An 18,640-nucleotide genomic window follows, 5' to 3' on the forward strand; every position below is an offset into this window, starting at 1 on the left:
TAACAATTAGTCTGACTTTTAAAAACTTCGACATGGAGTCTGGCTTTCCCACTTCTTGGGCAGGTGACCTTCATTTGAGAAACGGGCCAGGGGGGTGGACTAAGTCAGGGGCTCCCACTGAGCTCCATGGAGCCCTGTGGACTCACGGGGAAGGCCCCCCACCTCCAATCCCTCCAGCCAGAGCACCTCAGGGCTCTCTGTCCACATGCCTTGCTTCTGTGGGAGTTTATTTGAAGACAACCTTTCACATCAGAGAACGTGTTTGAAAACCACTGACTTTTTAAAATTGCTTGTAACTTGGGGATATAGAGACCTGACCTCACTGAGATGTTCTCTGAGCTCCCTGCCAGCCCCACTGGAAGCACATCCAGGATTTTTATCTGGTTCAACTTTCCCCCTTGGGAAACAGAGAGGGTGTTACCCGAGCCATTTCCGGAGACGGGCTGTGCGCCCAATGGGCAAACAAAGTCACCTCTCTGAGCCTTCAGTTTGCCCACTGCAAAAGGAGGGACTGAATCATGCCCAACTCCCAGCATTTTCAAAGGATAAAAATAAAAGGACGTGACAACGTGTGGTGTCATGATAACAAAACCAAGAACACTTGTCTAACACCGACTATGTGCTAAGTACCTTGCTGTGCCCTCCTTGGTTCTCACTACTCCCGCCCACGGCACACAGTTGCCATCAATTTCCAGGCTGGGAAGGAGGTGGAGCTGGGATTCCACTGGAAGGAAAGGCCACCTCGACCTGAACAGCATTGACCAGATTTCCCTGTGTGCATCCTTCCTGGCCAGGGAGGCCCTCGACCCATGGCCACTGACTACTGCACTGATGTTTCTGTAAACAGGCAGAAGTGGAAGAGCAAGTACTTAACAAGTCTGAGAAAACAGATTTGTTTGTGTCAAACCTCTTGCCGACTTTCCACCCCTAACATGACATATTCTTCTCTCTTTACAGCAGGAAAAAATGCATGAGTCATATATATATATATATATATATATATATATATATATATATATATATATATATACACACACACACATATATACATATTCGTGTACAATATGTATGTTAAAAAATGTACAGATAGTATGGATGAAAAAGGGGCACAGTAATAAATCTAATTGAAAGTAACCTCATAGGGTGATCTGATCATAAATTTCTAACTGGGTAGGTCCTGGTAGGTAGTCACCTCCCAGACCTATAACTTTTTAGTAAAAGGTTTGTTTTTGCCCTCAGCAAGCCCTTTCCATATTTCTTATGCACTAGGTCCGTGGTCGGCAAACTGCAGCTCTCGAGCCACATGCGGCTCTTTGGCCCCTTGAGTGTGGCTCTTCCTAAGCCTTAGGAGTACCCTAATTAAGTTAATAACAATGTACCTGCCTATATAGTTTAAGTTTAAAAAATTTGGCTCTCAAAAGAAATTTCAATCATCGTACTGTTGATATTTGGCTCTGTTGACTAATGAGTTTGCCGACCCCTGCACTAGGTTAACACACCTTTGAGATGCCAGAGTAATCCTCTTTTGCAGACCCCTCTGAAGAACAACCACCCTCAAGAGAGCACAAAATCTTGTTAACTATTCTGTAATCCGATCCCTGCCTTACTTCCCTCCCCCCACCCCCCACCCCCGAACCCTCGTGCAATCTTCCTTCCTTCAGTCCAAATGTACAAACCAAACAGCAACACTGTTATTCTTCAGAACATTTGAGATCTTGCTTCCCAGCAATGTTCCTCCGTTTGGCACAAATAAAATCTTATGAAAGTTCTCTACAGGTTTGGACATTGCTTATGCCAACCACAGTCCACCGCCAGGACTCGGAGATCCGCTCTTTCCCTCAGGGAGTCCTGCCTTGCTTAGGAAAGTCAAGCGGAGCCCAAAGCGCTGGAAGGGAGACGGGCTGGCTTCTCTGGTGGCAGTTTCGCTCTGTGGGGGGCTGACTTTCAATGGGTTTGTCCTCCCACATTTCGCCCGATCAGTCAAGCAGGCCACCTGGAGCCCAGGGGAGCGAGACCGCAGGTCCTTCCCGCCTGCTTGGAGCTGTCCACACAGGAGGTCAGCAAGGGACTTCCTTCACGAGCCTCTGGAATTCTCTAAGACCCTGCTCCCCTGCCACAGCAGTCCTGTGACTGGTGCCAGGCGAGGGGTCTTGGTGTTCACGTCTGAGCCGCCCACACCTACGCCCCGGGCTCGTGGCCAAGGCAAACAGGCAGGGGCAGCCACCCCTGACTAATGCCCCTCAGCGTCTGAATTGGAAGCCGTTGCCAGGGTTCAAGGAAAACCCTGGCTGCTCCTCCCCCTCGCCCCACACCCCCCTCTCCACCACCCCCCAAGCCAACAGGACAGGAAAACCTTCAGGACGACATACATGCACATAAAAATATATCTAGTAATAAAGTATATTTCTAGGGAACCCCGGGAGAGGGGAAACCCTCACGTATATATATATATATATATCCAAGTAAAAAATATACATGTGCTTCCATCCAGTAACTTCTTCCAGAAGTTATGCTCAGACTTGCCCAGAAATGTATGCGGAAGGATACAGATTGCATTGAGCATCCTGCTATGGGGAGAGGCCGGGCCAAAGGCCTGCGTTCTGCATGATCCCGTTGATATGGCATTCTGTGGGGTCAGAGGCAACAGAGGACGCGCGTGGTTGCCGGGGCTAGGGGCACAGGGACAGCACAGACCCCTTCCTGGGCGATGGGAATGTGCTCATCCCGGTGGCGGGGCGCTTGTGTGCCTGTCAGACTCAGGAGACCAGCGTGCGGAGAGGGAGAGGTGCGCTGGGTGAAAACTGGACCCCCACTAACCTGCTTAAAGGCGCGCATGTGGAAGGCCATTTGTGGAAGCAATGTTTGTAACAGCAAGAGACAGGAAAGACGTTAAATGCCTGGGCATAGAGAAGGGTCAAATACATAACAGTAACTCACGGAATGGAGGACCGTGCAGCTACTAACAGGAAAAGATCAAAGTGCTGTCCAAGAGTTATGGTTGTATGGAAAATGGCATGCATATTTATCATTTATGTAAAAAGATATAGATTTATGTATGCTTGTATATGCATAGAGTATTTCTGGACAGCTACAAAAAAATCTGAGAATGGGAGTTATATCTGAGGAGACTAAAGTAGCCAGCGGTGATGAGAAAGTCTAGATTTTACTTTATACCCTTAGCTAGTGCTGGTATTATTGTTTTTACCTTGAATGATAAACCTCACATCCTGGATGCCCACCCATTCATTCAATGGTTCACTGGGACTTACTGGTGAAGCAATTAGACATGGTCTCTGCTGAGTCGTGGAGCTCAGAGCCCCTCCCCTTATTAAGATCAGGTTTACTGAAGTATAATTTATGTACCATAAAATTCACCTTTTCTACTGGTTTTCACAAATACATTTCGTTGTGTAACTCCCACCACCATCAATACGTAGAACGGTACTATCGCCATCCCCACATTTCCTTGTCACCACTGATCTGTCTTCTGTCCGCATGGACCTGCCTTCTCCAGGATGTGGCCTTTGGAGCCTCGCTGCTTCCCTCAGGGGAATGCATTTGAGATTTACTCAGAGATTTGCGACTGTTTTGTGTGCCCAGAGCCCGTTCCTTCTGGCTGCTGAGGACTAGTCCCTGCGGTGGACGTACTGCGTTGGTGCCATCTTAGGGACAAAGACAGAAGGAAAACGAGTAACCTTGACCCAGTTGGCCTGCCTGACTGCGTTCACTGGCACAGACGACAGCAAATGTCCTCCCACAGGCAGAGGCAGGTCTGGGAAGGCAGATTCGACTGTTAAGGAAAAATACACAAATGCCACTGCTTCTCCAACTGCGGACTGAGACACTCACATTCACGTTGTTGATTTTATGGGTTTTGATTGGGACAATATGCCCCCACCCCACCCCACCCCATACCCCACGCCTGAAAGGGAGCAAGGGCCCCAGGAAAGCCCTGTCCCCTGGGCTTTATGACAACAGTGCCGAGTCATAGAGGCCCTGCCCGTCCCTGGGCGATACTGGTTCTCCTGGCTGTGGCCCTGGCTCTCCTGGGCAGAGTTTTGCCCTTGTGGGCTGATGGGAAATGATGGAGTTTTTGGGAACCAGTCAGAACGCCAGTTACTGTGTCCCCAAGAAAATCTGTAGCTTCACGGATCCTCTGGATGTGCAGGCCCCAGTGATACAGGAATGTTACCAGCCCTATTACCTGCCCGGGTACCGCTACCTCAACACGTGGAGACCCAGTCTCTTCCACAAGATCTCCAGCACCCAGGTCTGCCCGGAGGAGGGAGCCACATGCCAGGGCACTCAGAAGCCACCCACCATCCTGCCCTCCCTGCGCTCGGGGCTCTTCTGTCGCTACAGCTCCCACGACTGGGACAGGTCCCAAGAGATGCAGATGCGCGGGGCGGAAGCTTCTCGGCTGTGGGCCGGCCGGCTGACCGGTGACTCCATGCGGCTCATGCAAGACAAGGACCAGCTGACGAACCAGATGCAGGAGGGGACCTGCCGGAACCTGGGCCAGAGGCTGTCGGACATCGGTTTCTGGAAGTCGGAGCTGACCTATGAGCTGGAGAGGCTTCTTAACGAGAACCGAGGCTTGGACGCAGTCCGGAAGCGGCTGGAGTGTGCAGCGGACGAGGTGAACTGTCCATTGCAGGTGAGTGTGGGGCGGGGAGAGGGGCGGTGGCCCTGGCGATGCAGCCCCATCACTTCCCTTGAGCGATCACGTGACAGGGACCTTGCAGGCTGGTTTGTGCTGCAACATCATCTGTAATCTGTTTATAACATAAAAAGTATAATCTTAGCCCAGCAGGGGTGGCTGAGTGGTTGAGTGTTGACCTGTGAACCAGGAGGCCACGGTTCAATTCCCAGTCAGGGCACGACCCCCAGTGTGGGGCATGCAAGAGGCAGCCAATTAGTGATTCTCTCCCATCATTGGTCGGTCTCTCTCTCTCTCTCTCTCTCTCTCTCTCTCTCTCCCTCTCCCTTCCTCTCTGAAATCAGTAAAAATATATTTTTAAAATATATAATCTTAGTCAATTTAGGACAATCTCAGTCAAATCAGGGTTCCTCATACTAAATAGAATGTCTTCTTCTCCTTGGGGTTATATCAAAATTAAAGAGTTTCATCAAGATATTACAAGCCTGTGGGGGCCTGCATGTGTGTGATGGACACACTTAAAATAACCACTTTGTTGTCCTCCAAAGCTCTTAACACCTTCTTACAAACTCTATAATATTCACTCTTATCCATTTACTGTGTCTCCCCTAGAATATAGGTGCCATGAGGGCAGGGAATTTTGTCTGCTTTGTCACCAGTGTGTTCAAGACATACTCAGCTGCGACGTGCCTGTGCGACTATGCTTGACTAGACCAGTGGCTGGAATGTCTTCCCAGCCTGGCTCCGTGTTTGGCACATAGTAGGCACTCAATAAGTATTTGTTGAATAAATATCTGCATGTGGGCACTCACGACGCTTCCCTGTCTCCCGTCATATCCTAGATCGGTAAGGATGGCTTTGGGCTGCATGTGAACAAATAGGTGGTCACAGTGACCCAACCAAAGAGGAGTTTCTTTGTCTGCCAGTGAGAATTCTAGAGAGAAACACATCAGGCATCCACTTGATGCCCGAAGGCAGCCAGGCTCTGATCTTTCTGCTCAGCCACCCTTAGCATGCGCTGCTGTCCTACCGCTTGCAAGGAGGTTTCCTGTCTCACCTTGCAAGCTCCCGCCTGCAAGGAGCACTGTGATGTTCTCATTCGAGGCAGGGAGGTGGGGGTAGGGCAGTGTGCCCACTGGGTCTGTCCCTTTTTATGGGGAAGATCAGTTTTGCCAAAGGCCCCTCATGTGATTCCATTTTTAGCCCATTTGCCGGAACTCACCTGGGCTCCCTGACTCATGAGGCTGGGTGAGTGAGTGTTTTTCTCTGGGTCCTGGAGTGGACTTTGGGTAAGGAACCGGAAGTATCTGCCTCATGCTGGGGAACTCATCTTGGCCACACAGATGATGTTCGGGGGCTCCCTGGAGTGTGTGGGGACTCAGAACCTCCTACCTGGAAACGTCAGGTGTGGGGACTTCTGCAGGAGACATCTTGTCTCCAGACCCCTCGGGAGACATGGCACAGGGTCCGTCCACTCTGGTGGGGTGGGGGCGGGGTCCTACTATCTCCCCACGCCCCTAAGTTCCTCCCCTGGGAAGAGAGTGGGCAGGGATGCTGCTCAGAGACCCAGGGCAGCGTCCCAAATCTGTGTTCTCCTCTCCCCCTGTCTCCTTACCCCCAGCCTGTGTGGAAAGCCCAGCTCTGCCCGTCACATGTGCCTCCTCAGACAGCCACGAGGTGGCACAGGCGCCAGAGTCATCTCAGTTCTGTCCACTTCTCTTCATCTCCATGGTTACCACCTCAGTCTGGGCGTCTCTCACTGGACAGTGGTGACTGCCTCCCCGCTGGCCTCCCCACTCCTGCTCCCCTCTAGCCCCTTTCCCAGACAGCAGCCAGAGGGGTGATTTTCAGTACTGAACTGGATTTCCCCACTCCCCCGCTAAAGCCACCTCAATGGCTTCCTAATGCTCCCTAATTACCAACGACATTACTAGTCACAGCCTCTAGCACTGCATGACCCAGCTTTTGCTCATCCTTCCAGCCTCCCTTTCTCCACTCCAGCCTCAGTGGCTTTCTCTCCATCCTCCTCCTCCTCCTCCTCCTCCTCCACTCCTCCTCCTCCTCCTCTGACCTAGGCCTTTGCACCTGCCACTCCCTCTTCCTGGCGCATTGGCCCCATTCATCGCTGCTGCTTCTCATGATCCAGGTCATGGTTTGTCACCTCCGAGAAGTCCTCCCTGACCACCCTGATACCCTAACTCCCCACCCACCCATCACCCTGTTTTCATCACAGCTCTTAGCACAGGCACCAATGATTGAATTTATGTGTTTTACGTGTGTGTGTGTTCTCTTCCTTCTGTGAGAACTCCATTAAGCAGGAGCCACCTGTTTGGCTTACTGAGGTATCCCTGGCACCATGACTGAGGGGGGACACAGAGGAGGGGCCCAGGAAATTCTTGTGGAATCAATGAATCCCTCGCCTTCCCGAGTTCCCAGATGCTTTGGCACCCCCACGCCAAGATGTCGAGCTCCCCGCTGCCTGCTCCCCTGCTGCTCTTTGTGACATCATAGGCTAGTGGCCCCTCCCTGTTCTTTCTCAGTGTCATTGCAGGGGCTCCCTGAGCTGCCACTTGTCCCGTCTTCCATTCCGCTCTGCTCACGTCCCCACGACAGTTGTAGGTCCATTGCTGTGTGTCAGGCTTGCCTGGGTCTTGGCCCTGGTCACTTTGCAAAGCTTCCCCCCTTTTAGCGATCTCCACATCCAGCTGGCCCCTGGGCAATGATGGAGTGAGGGGCACTGCTGCCCGTGCAGCCAAAAAGCCAAAAACTTTTCCTGAAAATGTGACTACTGATAGCGCGCTGTTGACTGGAGGCCTCACTGATAACATAAACAGTCAATTAACACATAGATTGTATGTTATATGTATAATATACTGTATTGTTACAATAAAGTAAGCTAGAGAAAAGAGATGTTACTAAGAAAATCATAAGGGCGAGAAAACACATTTACAGTATTTATTGGGGGGAAAAAATCCTCATATAAGTGGGCCTGTGTTGTTCAAGGGTCAGCTGTGTATTCACAGTCATATTCGCCTGCACAGCAAGCCTGTGAGATATGCACCAATATTGCACCTGCTGCAGTCATGATAGCTCAATACTGTGGTGAGGAGGCAGAAACCCACCCAGATGCACAATGATGAGGCTCCATGAAGCATCCAGATTTCCCCGGGGATAAATCAGATCATGGCCAGGATAGACCGGAGTTCCTCTGTGCAGGATCTCAATACGACAGGGAGAACACCTGATTTCCCGCTGCTTCCTACAGGTGGCCCTGGAGTGTCTGTACCATCGAGAGAAAAGGATTGGGATCGATTTGGTCCATGACAATGTGGAGAAAAACCTTATCCAGGTAAGGTGCCTCCTGGTGAGCCCAGCGCCCCCTAAGGGAGGAGGGAGGGCCAGCCAATCAGAGAGCTTTCTGAGCAGAAGCCACCTGTCAGCCCATGCAAAGTCAGGGCTCAGAGAGCCAGGGTGGGGGCCGAGGTTGCAGTGTAGGAACAGGGAGAAAGATCATTTGACCCTCGGTCTTTTCATCTCTAAAATGGGCATCATGATCATTACACCAATAAAAAAGAATTTAAAAAGCTAGCGTTTATTGAGCACCTACTATACGTAATTACACACTGTACCACTTCGTATGCCTTATGTAATTTCATGATCAAACAATCTATAGTTGAGTAGTTGGCACCGAGTAGGTGCTAGGTTTCCTTTTAACCTGGAAGTATATGAAAAGAGAAGAAAGTGGGTGAGGAGCATTGAAGCTCCACAATCAACCCTTATCTGTCAGTTCCGGGGATCACGTGGGGTGAGGCAGGACATGGGTCCCACCCTTGTGTTTCAGCTTGTGGGGTCGAGGGTGGGCAATGAGAGGAGAGGGGTGGTCACTGGCCTGGGAGCCAGGCTGCTGTGCGTTTCTAAGGGGCGCCGCTGTTTCTGACGTTTTCATTAAAGGAGGTCGATTTGCTGAAATGCTGCCAAGAACAGATGAGAAAACTAGCTCAACGAATTGAAATACAGCTGCGGTAAGGGCTGCTTTCTCTCCCTCTTGGAGCTGTTTGGGCCCCTCAGGTTGTGGGGGGCAAGCCAGATGGACCCTGGCTCTCCGTGGTTCTTTGGGTCAGTGGTGGACTGGTGTTTAACAACCAGCTCCCTAGGACAGAAAAAGAATCCTGATTTGGAGCATTCGTCAATGTCCGTGTATAAAGCTACCTCGATAGCTGATTCCATTCTACCAATAGGGTGTTACCGAGATGTGCACGTTGATGTCCATGAGTCAGCACATCGCTGGTGGTTCCTGTTTGCAATGGGGCCGCAGCACAAGAAACCACCCTCATGGTGGCCCCCTTACCTGTGGCTCCCCCTGTGAGCCCTGAACCTGGGGCGATGGCGACTGGGTGGCATTCGCATCAAGGCGAGGGGCCGGGACATCTCCAGAGGGGAGCTGGTGGACACCAGAGCCACATGTCTTCAAAAGGAATCAGCTTTTAGTTCTTGGAAGATTGTGTAACTGGTATCATGACAAGCCAGGAGGCTCCCCCATAATTAAAGGGAGGCGTGAGTTTTACGGGGCTTGGGGCCCACAGCTAAGCCCTTGGCACCCAGCTCCTCCAAAGTCAGCCGTTCTGCCTGGCCCTTGACCGGGGCACCTGCCTTTAACTCACGCAGGGCACGCTGCTCTGCTAGCTCTGCTAGCTTCTTCTCTCCATTTCCTCAGACCCGGGTGGCAAGGGGCAGGATGGTAACCTTTCCAGGGCACCCCTTCCGGCTGTAGGGGGCACATGGGCAGCCTGACGGGATGCTAAGGGGCCAGGCAGCGTGCAGATAGGCTCCGGGGGTTTGGTGCCCTGGCTTGCTATACCCCAGGAACAGTAGTAAACCCCCCCCCCCGCATCACCCCTACAGCAGCCCCTCAACTCCCCCGCAGTGAGAACTGGGTGACAGGGTTTGGAGAGAATCACCCAGGACAAAAAGCACCCAGGCAGTGTTGAAAAGCTACCCCCAGAACATGAGGGCATGGTCAGGGGCAGATTCAGGGAGCTGCCAGAGGAGGGGTGGTTGGAAATGAGGTGCAGGCACAGCAGTGGGTGAAGGGCCCGTTGAATGGCTGAGGCGGGGTTAAGTTCTGTCTCTTACATGGTCTGTCCTGATTTCTCACCATTCCACGTGGACCACTGGTTGCCTAATGTTGTCTATAAATTAATTCACTTTTTTAAAAACCTTAAATCCTTGGATTTAAAAAGGAAAGTTGGGGCAGGCAAACACCTCTATTATATTTGTATTGCTCTTATTTTGACAGTTATGTATTTCTGGCACAAGAGATGATTTTCCATTTGTTGTTGACATAAGGCTGTGACAGAACTCAGTGTTGGGGTGACGGGAGGGCTGAAGTTTGGGGAACAGGACAGTTTGAACCAGCAGAGTAAATAAATGCCCAGACTTGAAATTGGGAAGCTGGACCCCGAAAGAGAAATTCTGAGACTAGGGTGGGGGTGGAGGGGCTGCTTTGCAACCCCAGGCAATGAAGGGTGAGGTGGGAGAATTGGGGGAACCAGAGAGACCGAGGCAGACTAAGACAGTCCCATCCCCTGGGAGACACAGGGGGGCCTGACGTCAGAGGAGAAAGACAACAAGAATGACATGAAGCGAAGGACAGAGATGTGTATGTATTGGGGAGACAGTGGGACAGAGAGACACAGATGTGCCAGACAAGGAGAGAAATCAGGCGTTAGAGACAGAGAACAGATGGAGAGGGACGCAGAGAAAGAGGAAGAGAGCGAAGATGCTGGAGGGACACAGATGAAGCAGCTGAGGAGAGGAGGTGGGAGAGAAAGAGCAGGTATAGGGGACATTCCCTTGGCAGGACCAGAGTTCGGGCCACCTGGATAGAGGCTATTGGACCTCACGGAGCGGCTGTTCGTCAGAGGCTGCCTGGCATCTTGCAGGGAGGCAACCCGTGTTGCCGGGCAGCCTGATTCACCCAGAACTGGCCAGAGCTTCAATGCCGTGTGTGCTGGCCGCCTGTGGGAGGCTCTGCCGCTGACCCCCTCGGGTAGCCAACCTGGCACGGGCAGGCCTGGGCTGGCTGCTGACTTGTGGTTTTGTGGGTGAGGCCCGAGGCCCGCACCTGGGCAGGATCGTGTCCTCGGCTCACCAGCTCTCTAACAAAGCAGAAGGCTCTTCCTGATGGGCCAGAGCCAAGTTCCGGCTTTTCCTGGTGGACCAACAGCCGGGTGAGCCTCGACACGGGCTGGGCTCTTCGTCACGGGCCCACGAAGGGAGACAGGGGCTGTCCCATCCTTCCCTGCGCATCACCAGTGAGGGCCAGGAGTCTGGACCAGCTGGCCAGGGATACTGAGGCCCCAGGTGCCCCTCCAATACTCTGGCAGGTTCTTTTCTACATTCTGGTCTTTCTTTACTTGCCAGTTCATTAGACAAGATGGGGCTCTATTTCTCCACGGCGCTGCCCAATCCGAAGGCTCCAGGGTGGTTCCTTCTGCCCAGCATCTCCCCTGAGTATCCTGATAGGTGGGGGCCCACCATCAGGATTTCATTTTCTGGCTCCTGGCCTGTTTGAAACCCTCACCAGCTCCCAGTGTCGGTAGCAGAAAAAGAAAGTGGCAAAAAGATAGACAGGGACAGACTGGGGAGAGGGAGTGGGAGAGGGAGAGAGGCCTTAAGACATAGAGAAAGCAAGAAAGATGAGGGAAAGAGAAAAAGATGTCAGAAAGAGATAGAGAGTTAGAGAGATAGAGGAAGAGAGAGAAGAGGGGAGAGAATGAGAGGATGCAGAAGGGGAAAGAGAGAGACCAGTGTCAGATGTGCACCCATCACTTTAGCTGGTGTCTGGACCTCAACTTGCTTAGTCAGAGTTGGTCCCTTATTATCTTCCAGTTCTTCAAGGTGAAAGTCCCCGTCGACGCTTAGGTGTCTTTAACTGATGAATCTACTCTTTTCAATCAAACAGAAAAAGGTCCAGGCCTAGATTCTTCTAGAGACGGTGGATTCTGCTGGGATTCTGTTAGTGCTTGCGTAGTGTTTATGTTTGAGGTGACCTATCGAAAAATTTGTTGGTTTTCCTTTAAAGACTGTGATAGAGGTTTTCCTTTTACAATACAGTTATTTATATTCTAGAAGTTACTTCATAAAAAGACAAGTAGCAAGTAAGTAGTAGTATATACACTTTGGGAATATGGCAAGAATCATGAAAGTGGTTCTCCTATGTTCAGAGTCTGGCAAATAGTGGCCTTTATGTCTAAACTTCTTAGCCAAGATACCAGCCCTGGAGGCTCAAGTCCTGGGCCCTCCCTACTGTCCTCTCCTTACCTCTGCCCAGTCCCTGACCAGCCAGTCCCTGAGTGCCCAGTCCCTGACTCTGCCCAATCCCTGAGTGCCCAGTCCCTGACCATCCAATCCTTGGCTCCACCCAGTCCTGGACTCTGCCCAGCCCCTGATTCTGACAACCTTACTGAGCTGCTTCTAGGTCCCTAAACACCTGCAGGTCTCTAGCTCCTCTGCTTTTGCACACGAGGTGTCCTCGGCTTGGAATTCTCACCCCCCACCCAACTTTGTCTGGAATGTCTGCTCCTGTCATTATGAAATTCCAGCCCAGACACCTCCCCGGGAAGCCTTCCCTGGTTACCCCCGCACCCTGAGCTGATGGCGTCCTCCTGAGTGTCTCTGTGTGTCCTTTACAAACCTGCACTGTTGCCCTTATTAATCTGTAGTTTTACTGTATTTATTTACACAAACCTCTGAGCAGCGTGAAGGTAAGTGACTGGGTCTTATTCATGTCTTCTCCCTCTGTGCCGGGCATAGGATGAGACACGTGGTTTAAAGCGATACCGGGCTTTGTCCAAAGTATGAATTCGTATCTTCTCAATCGGGTTAGCAAAGTACAGCTGGAGGGACAAATCTGGCCCACCACTTGTCTTTGTAAATAAAGTTTTATTGGGATGCAGCCATACCCATAACGTACATATTATCTATGACTGCCTTCTGCATAGCTGAGTCATTGCTACAGAGACTGACAAATCCTAAATGTTTAGTATTTGACCCTTTACAGTAAATGTTTGCTCACCGCTGTTCTAATGACAACAGGCTTGCTTGGACTGGGGGGAGGTTGAGGGGTTGAGGGGAGGTCCTCAGTATGCGGTGGGGACATCGAAGTGGAAAGGGGGCTGAAAAGCTGCTGGGTGGACAGAGCACCCTCCTGGGAGTCCAAAGACTTGGTTTTCAGCAGTGGCTCAGCACCGACCTCCCATGAGACCTCGGGCGAGGGACTCTGGATAAGGGCACAGCCCAGAGATAAATCCTTGACCCCCCCCCCCCTCCACCCCAGGGATAACCGAGATGCTCAGCATGCTGTGGAGAGGGACCTTGAGGACAAAAGCTCAGCCCAGTTTATTGACGAAAAGTGTTTTAACATGAGGAACACATCCGACTGCATCAGCTTCTTCCATGGCATGGAGAAGGTCGATGGCACGTAAGTACTGGGCTCTGGGTCCCCATCTGGCCCTGTCCAATGGGAGGGGGGGCTCTGCGTCTGCTTCCGCCAAGCAGCCTTAAAGGGGCACTGATCCTGCGCCAGTCAAGTGAGAGGCAGAGTGGTTCAATGGGGACCCTCGGTGGCAACCCACAGCATCCAATTCTGGCTAAAAAACGTAAGACAAGATGAAATTTACTGGAGAGCCACAGATTCAAGGGGAAGGATGGAGGGGAAGGCTCTGGCAGCTTGAACGAGCCAGGAAGTGAGAGCTAATCAGAGCACCACCATCCTGCCATTCTTGCCCGCCCCCCTTGCCCAAGATTCAAATTCCAGCAAGACAGAGCAAGCGATCGGCTTAGCAAGGGTCACCGGCCACTGCTGCTGGGCCAGGACATGCCGGGGCACCTCGATTGGCAATGCCACCAAACAAACCCCACAACAACATGGCTGTAACCAGAGGGAGAGGAATTCAAGCTCGGCTGGGAACAATTGCTGTCCACCAGCGCTGGTAGGGGTTACAAGTGGACCCCTGCCGCCCGGCCTCAAATCCAGCCTCAACCCTGGCACGTGGGGTGAACTACTTCATCCTCTGGGCCTGTTTCCTCATCTGTAGCCCTGGAATGATAACAGGGCCCACTGCCCAGAGTTGCTATGAGTATAAAACGGTGGGCGTGTGAAGTGCTGAGCACAGAGCCTCGTGTATGACAACAGCCAACATTTATTAAGTGCTTGCTGTATGACCTCATTGTCTCAGCCCCGCAGCTATGAGGTAGGTGCCTTCTGTAGGCTGGGCACTGTTGTGGGCATGTCACAGCATCCCGGAACCTCATGGAGAGCTGAAGCTTGCGTTCCCACTCGGTAGCTTGAAGGCTGGAGAGAGAGACACACATACACAGAGAGAACAGGAGAGAGACTGGGTTCAGGCAGGGGTGGTGTCCAGCTTGAGCCCTTTAAAAAAATCTCTTGCCTGTAGATTTGTGCTTGTCCTATAGTAGGTGTGCAATGAATATTTGTTGAATGAAAGAATGAATGAAAGGGGGAAGAGAGGGAGAGAAGGAGAAAGGAAGGGAGAGAGAAGGAGAGAAGGAAGGGAAGGCATTGGTGGCAGTCTCCTGGACCACCTTCTGTTTTTTTGTTTTTTAAAAATATATATTTTATTGATATTTTTTACATAGAGGAAGGGAGAGGGGATAGAGAGTTAGAAACATTGATCAGCTGCCTCCTGCACACCCCCTACTGAGGATGTGCGCGCAACCAAGGTATATGCCCTTGACCGGAATCGAACCTGGGACCCTCCAGTTTGCAGGCTGACGCTCTATCCACTGAGCAAAACCTGTTAGGGCTCCTGAACCACTTTCTGGATCTTAAAATATACGTGTTGAGAGGACCCTTCGGCGTTTCCAGCGATGGCAGCCCCTGGGGGCCTTGCTTTTCCTGACAAGGTGGACCCCCCTATGGCACTGGCAAGGTGGGCAGGACTTAGGGGGCTTAGTGCCCTCATCTACAGCTGCCCATCAGGACAGGGAGGGGGCGGACTGCCTTCCCACACGATGCCTTCCTGAAACCCAGGCAGCCAGGGTGCTGGGCTGGTGGAGACTCCGACTTCCGTGCCCAGGAGGGCTGCTATTTAAAGTCCCTCAGCCAGCACCTCCACTGCTGTTTGTGGTGACTAATCGCTCCTCAGGTGTGCTAGCTCAGGGCTTTTATTTGGGTTTCTTTTTTTTTCTTTTTTTTAATCTTTGTTGCTGAGAGTATTACAGATGTCCCCATTCCCCCACCCCGTTACCCCCCTCCCCCTGGTTCCCGCCCCACCCCAGCCTTTCACCCCCTATTGTCTGTGTCCATGGGCAATGCCTATACGCAAAAAAGTTCTTTGGTTAAAAGCAGGGCCGTGTCTGGGCAGCTTAAAGGTTGTTTGGAGACTCTGAATTGCCGTTGTCTCTGTTCGCCTAAGTTCTCTTTGCCACGGAGTAACTGATAATGGAGGTGGTGGTGATGGTGATGATGGTGATAGTGGGTGTCTTTTCCCTGATGTTTACTATGTCCCAGGCCCCCTGCTGAGAGCTTTGCACACAGTGTCCCATGAATCATAAATATCGTATCGAGTGTTTACTATTGTCAGGTGCTGTGATGGGGGCTTCACATTTAGTCACTCAACAACCACGGGGTTAGGCACCATGATGATCCCCACTGACAATGAGGAAGCTGAGGCTCAGAGAGGTGACACTCCTGGCCAAAACTCACACAGTGAGGGGCCGAGCCGCGATCTGAGCCCGCATTGGGTGGACACTGAGCCTGTAGGTCAGGGGTCCTCAAACTTTTTAAACAGGGGGCCAGTTCACTGTCCCTCAGTCTGTTGGAGGGCCGGACTATAGTTTAAAAAAAACTATGAACAAATTCCTATGCACATTGCACATATCTTATTTTGAAGTAAAAAAACAAAACGGGAACAAATACAATATTTGTATTTGCATGTGGCCTGCGGGCGTAGTTTGAGGACCCCTGCTGTAGGTGTTATCCCAGCACCTTCCTGCCTCCCCAGCAAAGCCTGCCGTCTCTGTCTTTAGTCTTCAGAGGACACAGGCTACAGGAAGCACGTCCGCCTCCCACCGAGGCACTCCGCCTGCCAGGAGACGGGCTGCCCTGGCACATCTCCCCGGGGAGACTGTGATTAGCGGGTCATTTTCTCTGGAGCCCAGCCGCCTGCTCCAGAGGAGGGCGAGGGCGAGGGCTCCCAGGTGGCTGCTCCTGACATTGCCGGTGCCCCATGCAGCAGCGGGTGAACCTGCTGCTCTCTTCTGCTGTGCTTGGTGCCGCCTCCTCCCTCATCTGATGGCGAGGAGCTGTGTGGCCTCGGACAGGACACTTCACTTCTCTGAGCCTCAGGTCTTTGTTGGAGGACAGCCCTGCAGGCACGGTGCCTCTCCCACCTCCAGAAGCCCGAGACCCCTGTCTATTGCTGGACGTTAACGCCTGCGAACGCCAGGACAGAACCACCACCTATGATATATGCTTGAAATTTTCTACCCACCATGCAATCCAAGCGTGCTTTACAACGTCTGGAACGAGACTTCTATTTCAGAAAATTCACTCTCTTTTTCCTACTTCCCAAGAATAGAAATGGACTTTATTTAAGAACTGGATAGACCTCCTGTCTAGAAAAGGCCTTGAAAAGATATCCCGTCTGGTTTACGCAGGAACTGAAGCCAGCTCGAAGGCCCCCCAGAGGACAACACTCTCGCTCGTTGGTGGTTTGTTGTGGGGTTTCTGTATCTCCAGGAAGGGCTTTCTGTTGCCTAGACTGAATCCCTGATGAGTCGCCACCTCTGAAAAGCCTTCCCTGCTTGCCCTTTCCAAGGCAGCCTGTGTCTCCATTCAGCCCCTACCCACCTTCACTCCTTGGCTGTAGAGGCGGCTGCCCTCTGCAGACTGGCTCTTTGCCATCTGGTTTCCGGTTGAGTTTAGCCAATAGGAGGGACAGCAGCAGGAGGCGGAGGGAGGAAGGAGGAGAAGGATGTGGGGACTTACCCTCCCTTGCTCCCGCTCTCCCTCCCTCCCAGCGATCCTCCAAGCCTCCTCCTCTCCTGCCTGTCCCTCTCCTCTTGCCCTTCAGAGCCGAGTGGTAACAACTTTGTGCAATAGCTAATCCATGAGCACCTCGACACCCTCGGAGCATAAATTCCATTTCTTTCTTTCTATGACCCTCACACATGATGGCCCCGCTCCATTTGTCTCTCTTCATCACCCTGCTCCTGAATGCCTTCATAGCCCAAACACCCTGTGTACGCATCTTTATTTATTGTCTGTCTCCCTCCACTGGAAATGTACCGCTATGAAGCCAGGGATGTTGCTGTTCTTGTGTCTGGCTCTATCCTGACTGTCTAGATTCAAGGCTTGCCATGTAGTCATTGTTCAAAGAACACTCGTTGAGCAAGTAAGTCAGTGCAAGTCGCATGGCCGCATGCACCTCCCTGAACGGAAGGGACCCCGCAGCCAGCACGGTGCCCCGTCTCTGTGCTTTTGGTGGTAGAGGAGGAAGTGTTATGGAAATGAGCCTTTCTGGGACTCTCTCCTCTCCCATAACTCACCCGGGAAAGCAGCTGCTCTCTCTACACTGCAGTGGCCTCACCTGTAAAATGAGGGGGTTGGATGAGCCCAGGGGTTCTCAACTGGGGACCATTGTGCAATGTCTAGAGTCATTTTTTGTTTGTCACACTGGAGGGGCCTTGCTGGGCCTTGCTGGCATCTGTCGGCAGAGGCCAGGGCTGCAGATAAACATCCTACAGTACATGGGACAGTCTCCCACCACAGTGTCTGACCCTGACGGCAGGTCAAGAGAGCTGAGGCTCAGCCACCCTGGATTCGGAGGTCCCCCAGGCCTGCCACACCTGTGTTGAATTCCCTTGTGCCTCTTGCAGGATCTCCGTGCCTGAGACCTGGGCCAAGTTCAGCAATGACAACATCCGGCACTCGCAGAACATGCGGGCCAACTCCATCCGGCTGCAGGAGGAGGCCAAGAACCTCTTTGACACCCTGTCGGATCAGATGTGGAAACAGTTCACCAACACCAACCTGGCTTTCAGCGCCCGCATCGCCGAGGTGACCGACGTGAAGAATAAGCTGCAGATGCAGCTCGCTAAGGTCAGTAAGCCAGAGGCGCCTCAGGACCTGTGTCCACTCTGCCACACCCTCACCTTCCTCCCGTGGTCCCCGCAGCATCTGGCCAAGCTGTCTGACCACCTCTGCCACGGACCTGCTCCCACCTGTCACACAGCCTGTGAGCGTGCCCAGCCCAGAGGCGGGCAGGGGCTGGGAGCTTCCTAGGAGGACTCGAGCATCCAGGGGTAAATCTCCCTTGCTCCCTGCATGTTGGAGCTGGGCTGTCCCCACAGCACCCAAAAGCTGCTGATGGCCGATAGGGCCGAGGACGGGTGAGGATGTTAGAGCCCCAGGAACCAGGTCCGAGCAGACCTACCCCCCTCACATCAGCATCTTTGAAAACGTGACCTTTTGACCTTTAAGGGCTTCAACAGCATCAGGACCCCGTGTGGAGGGGTGAGGTGCTTTTGGAATTTGAGGAGTAGGCCGGACTGTCAAGTTCTGTCACTATCTCCTCGCCACTCCCATACTCACATGCCCCTTTCGCTACTCCCTTGTTCCAATGTGTCATGCTGTTGCACACCTCCGGGGAAGCCTTCTCTGTGTGGGATTTACCCTCCCTGCCCCATATAAATGTAGACAGCCTGTTGGAGCCAGAGCAGCTCCCCTGGTCCCCCCCTGCTTAGCATACTGTCTGGCACACAGCAGACACTCCTTAAATCTTTGTGCGACGAATGAAAGGAATTACAATGATAACTTTTGAACTGATGTTTTTAAGAGAATGATGCAAGAACAAGTGAATGCTTTTAATTTCAAGTATCTTCTTTCTGTCTTTCTCTTTTTTGTAGGGAAAATCGTTTTATATTGTGGTCAAATATACATAAATAATTGCTATT

The 18,640-nt window shown here is 52.1% G+C and overlaps 1 protein-coding gene across 1 annotated transcript in view; it reads left to right on the plus strand.

Moving 5' to 3' along the window:
* Nucleotides 1-4,084: 4,084 nt before the first annotated feature.
* The window catches only part of TEKT5 (tektin 5), a gene marked incomplete at both ends in the record, with an annotated part of 36,726 nt that continues 22,170 nt past the window's right edge, over nt 4,085-18,640 (plus strand). Inside the window, 5 exons of the mRNA XM_081089520.1 lie at nt 4,085-4,657; nt 7,926-8,009; nt 8,612-8,682; nt 12,999-13,142; nt 17,564-17,786. Of these exons, the coding sequence (XP_080945646.1) occupies nt 4,085-4,657; nt 7,926-8,009; nt 8,612-8,682; nt 12,999-13,142; nt 17,564-17,786 (1,095 nt within the window). The remainder of the gene's footprint in view (nt 4,658-7,925; nt 8,010-8,611; nt 8,683-12,998; nt 13,143-17,563; nt 17,787-18,640) is intronic.

This window comes from Myotis nattereri, assembly GCF_964212035.1.
Source record: "Myotis nattereri genome assembly, chromosome: 4".
Lineage (NCBI taxonomy): Eukaryota > Metazoa > Chordata > Mammalia > Chiroptera > Vespertilionidae > Myotis > Myotis nattereri.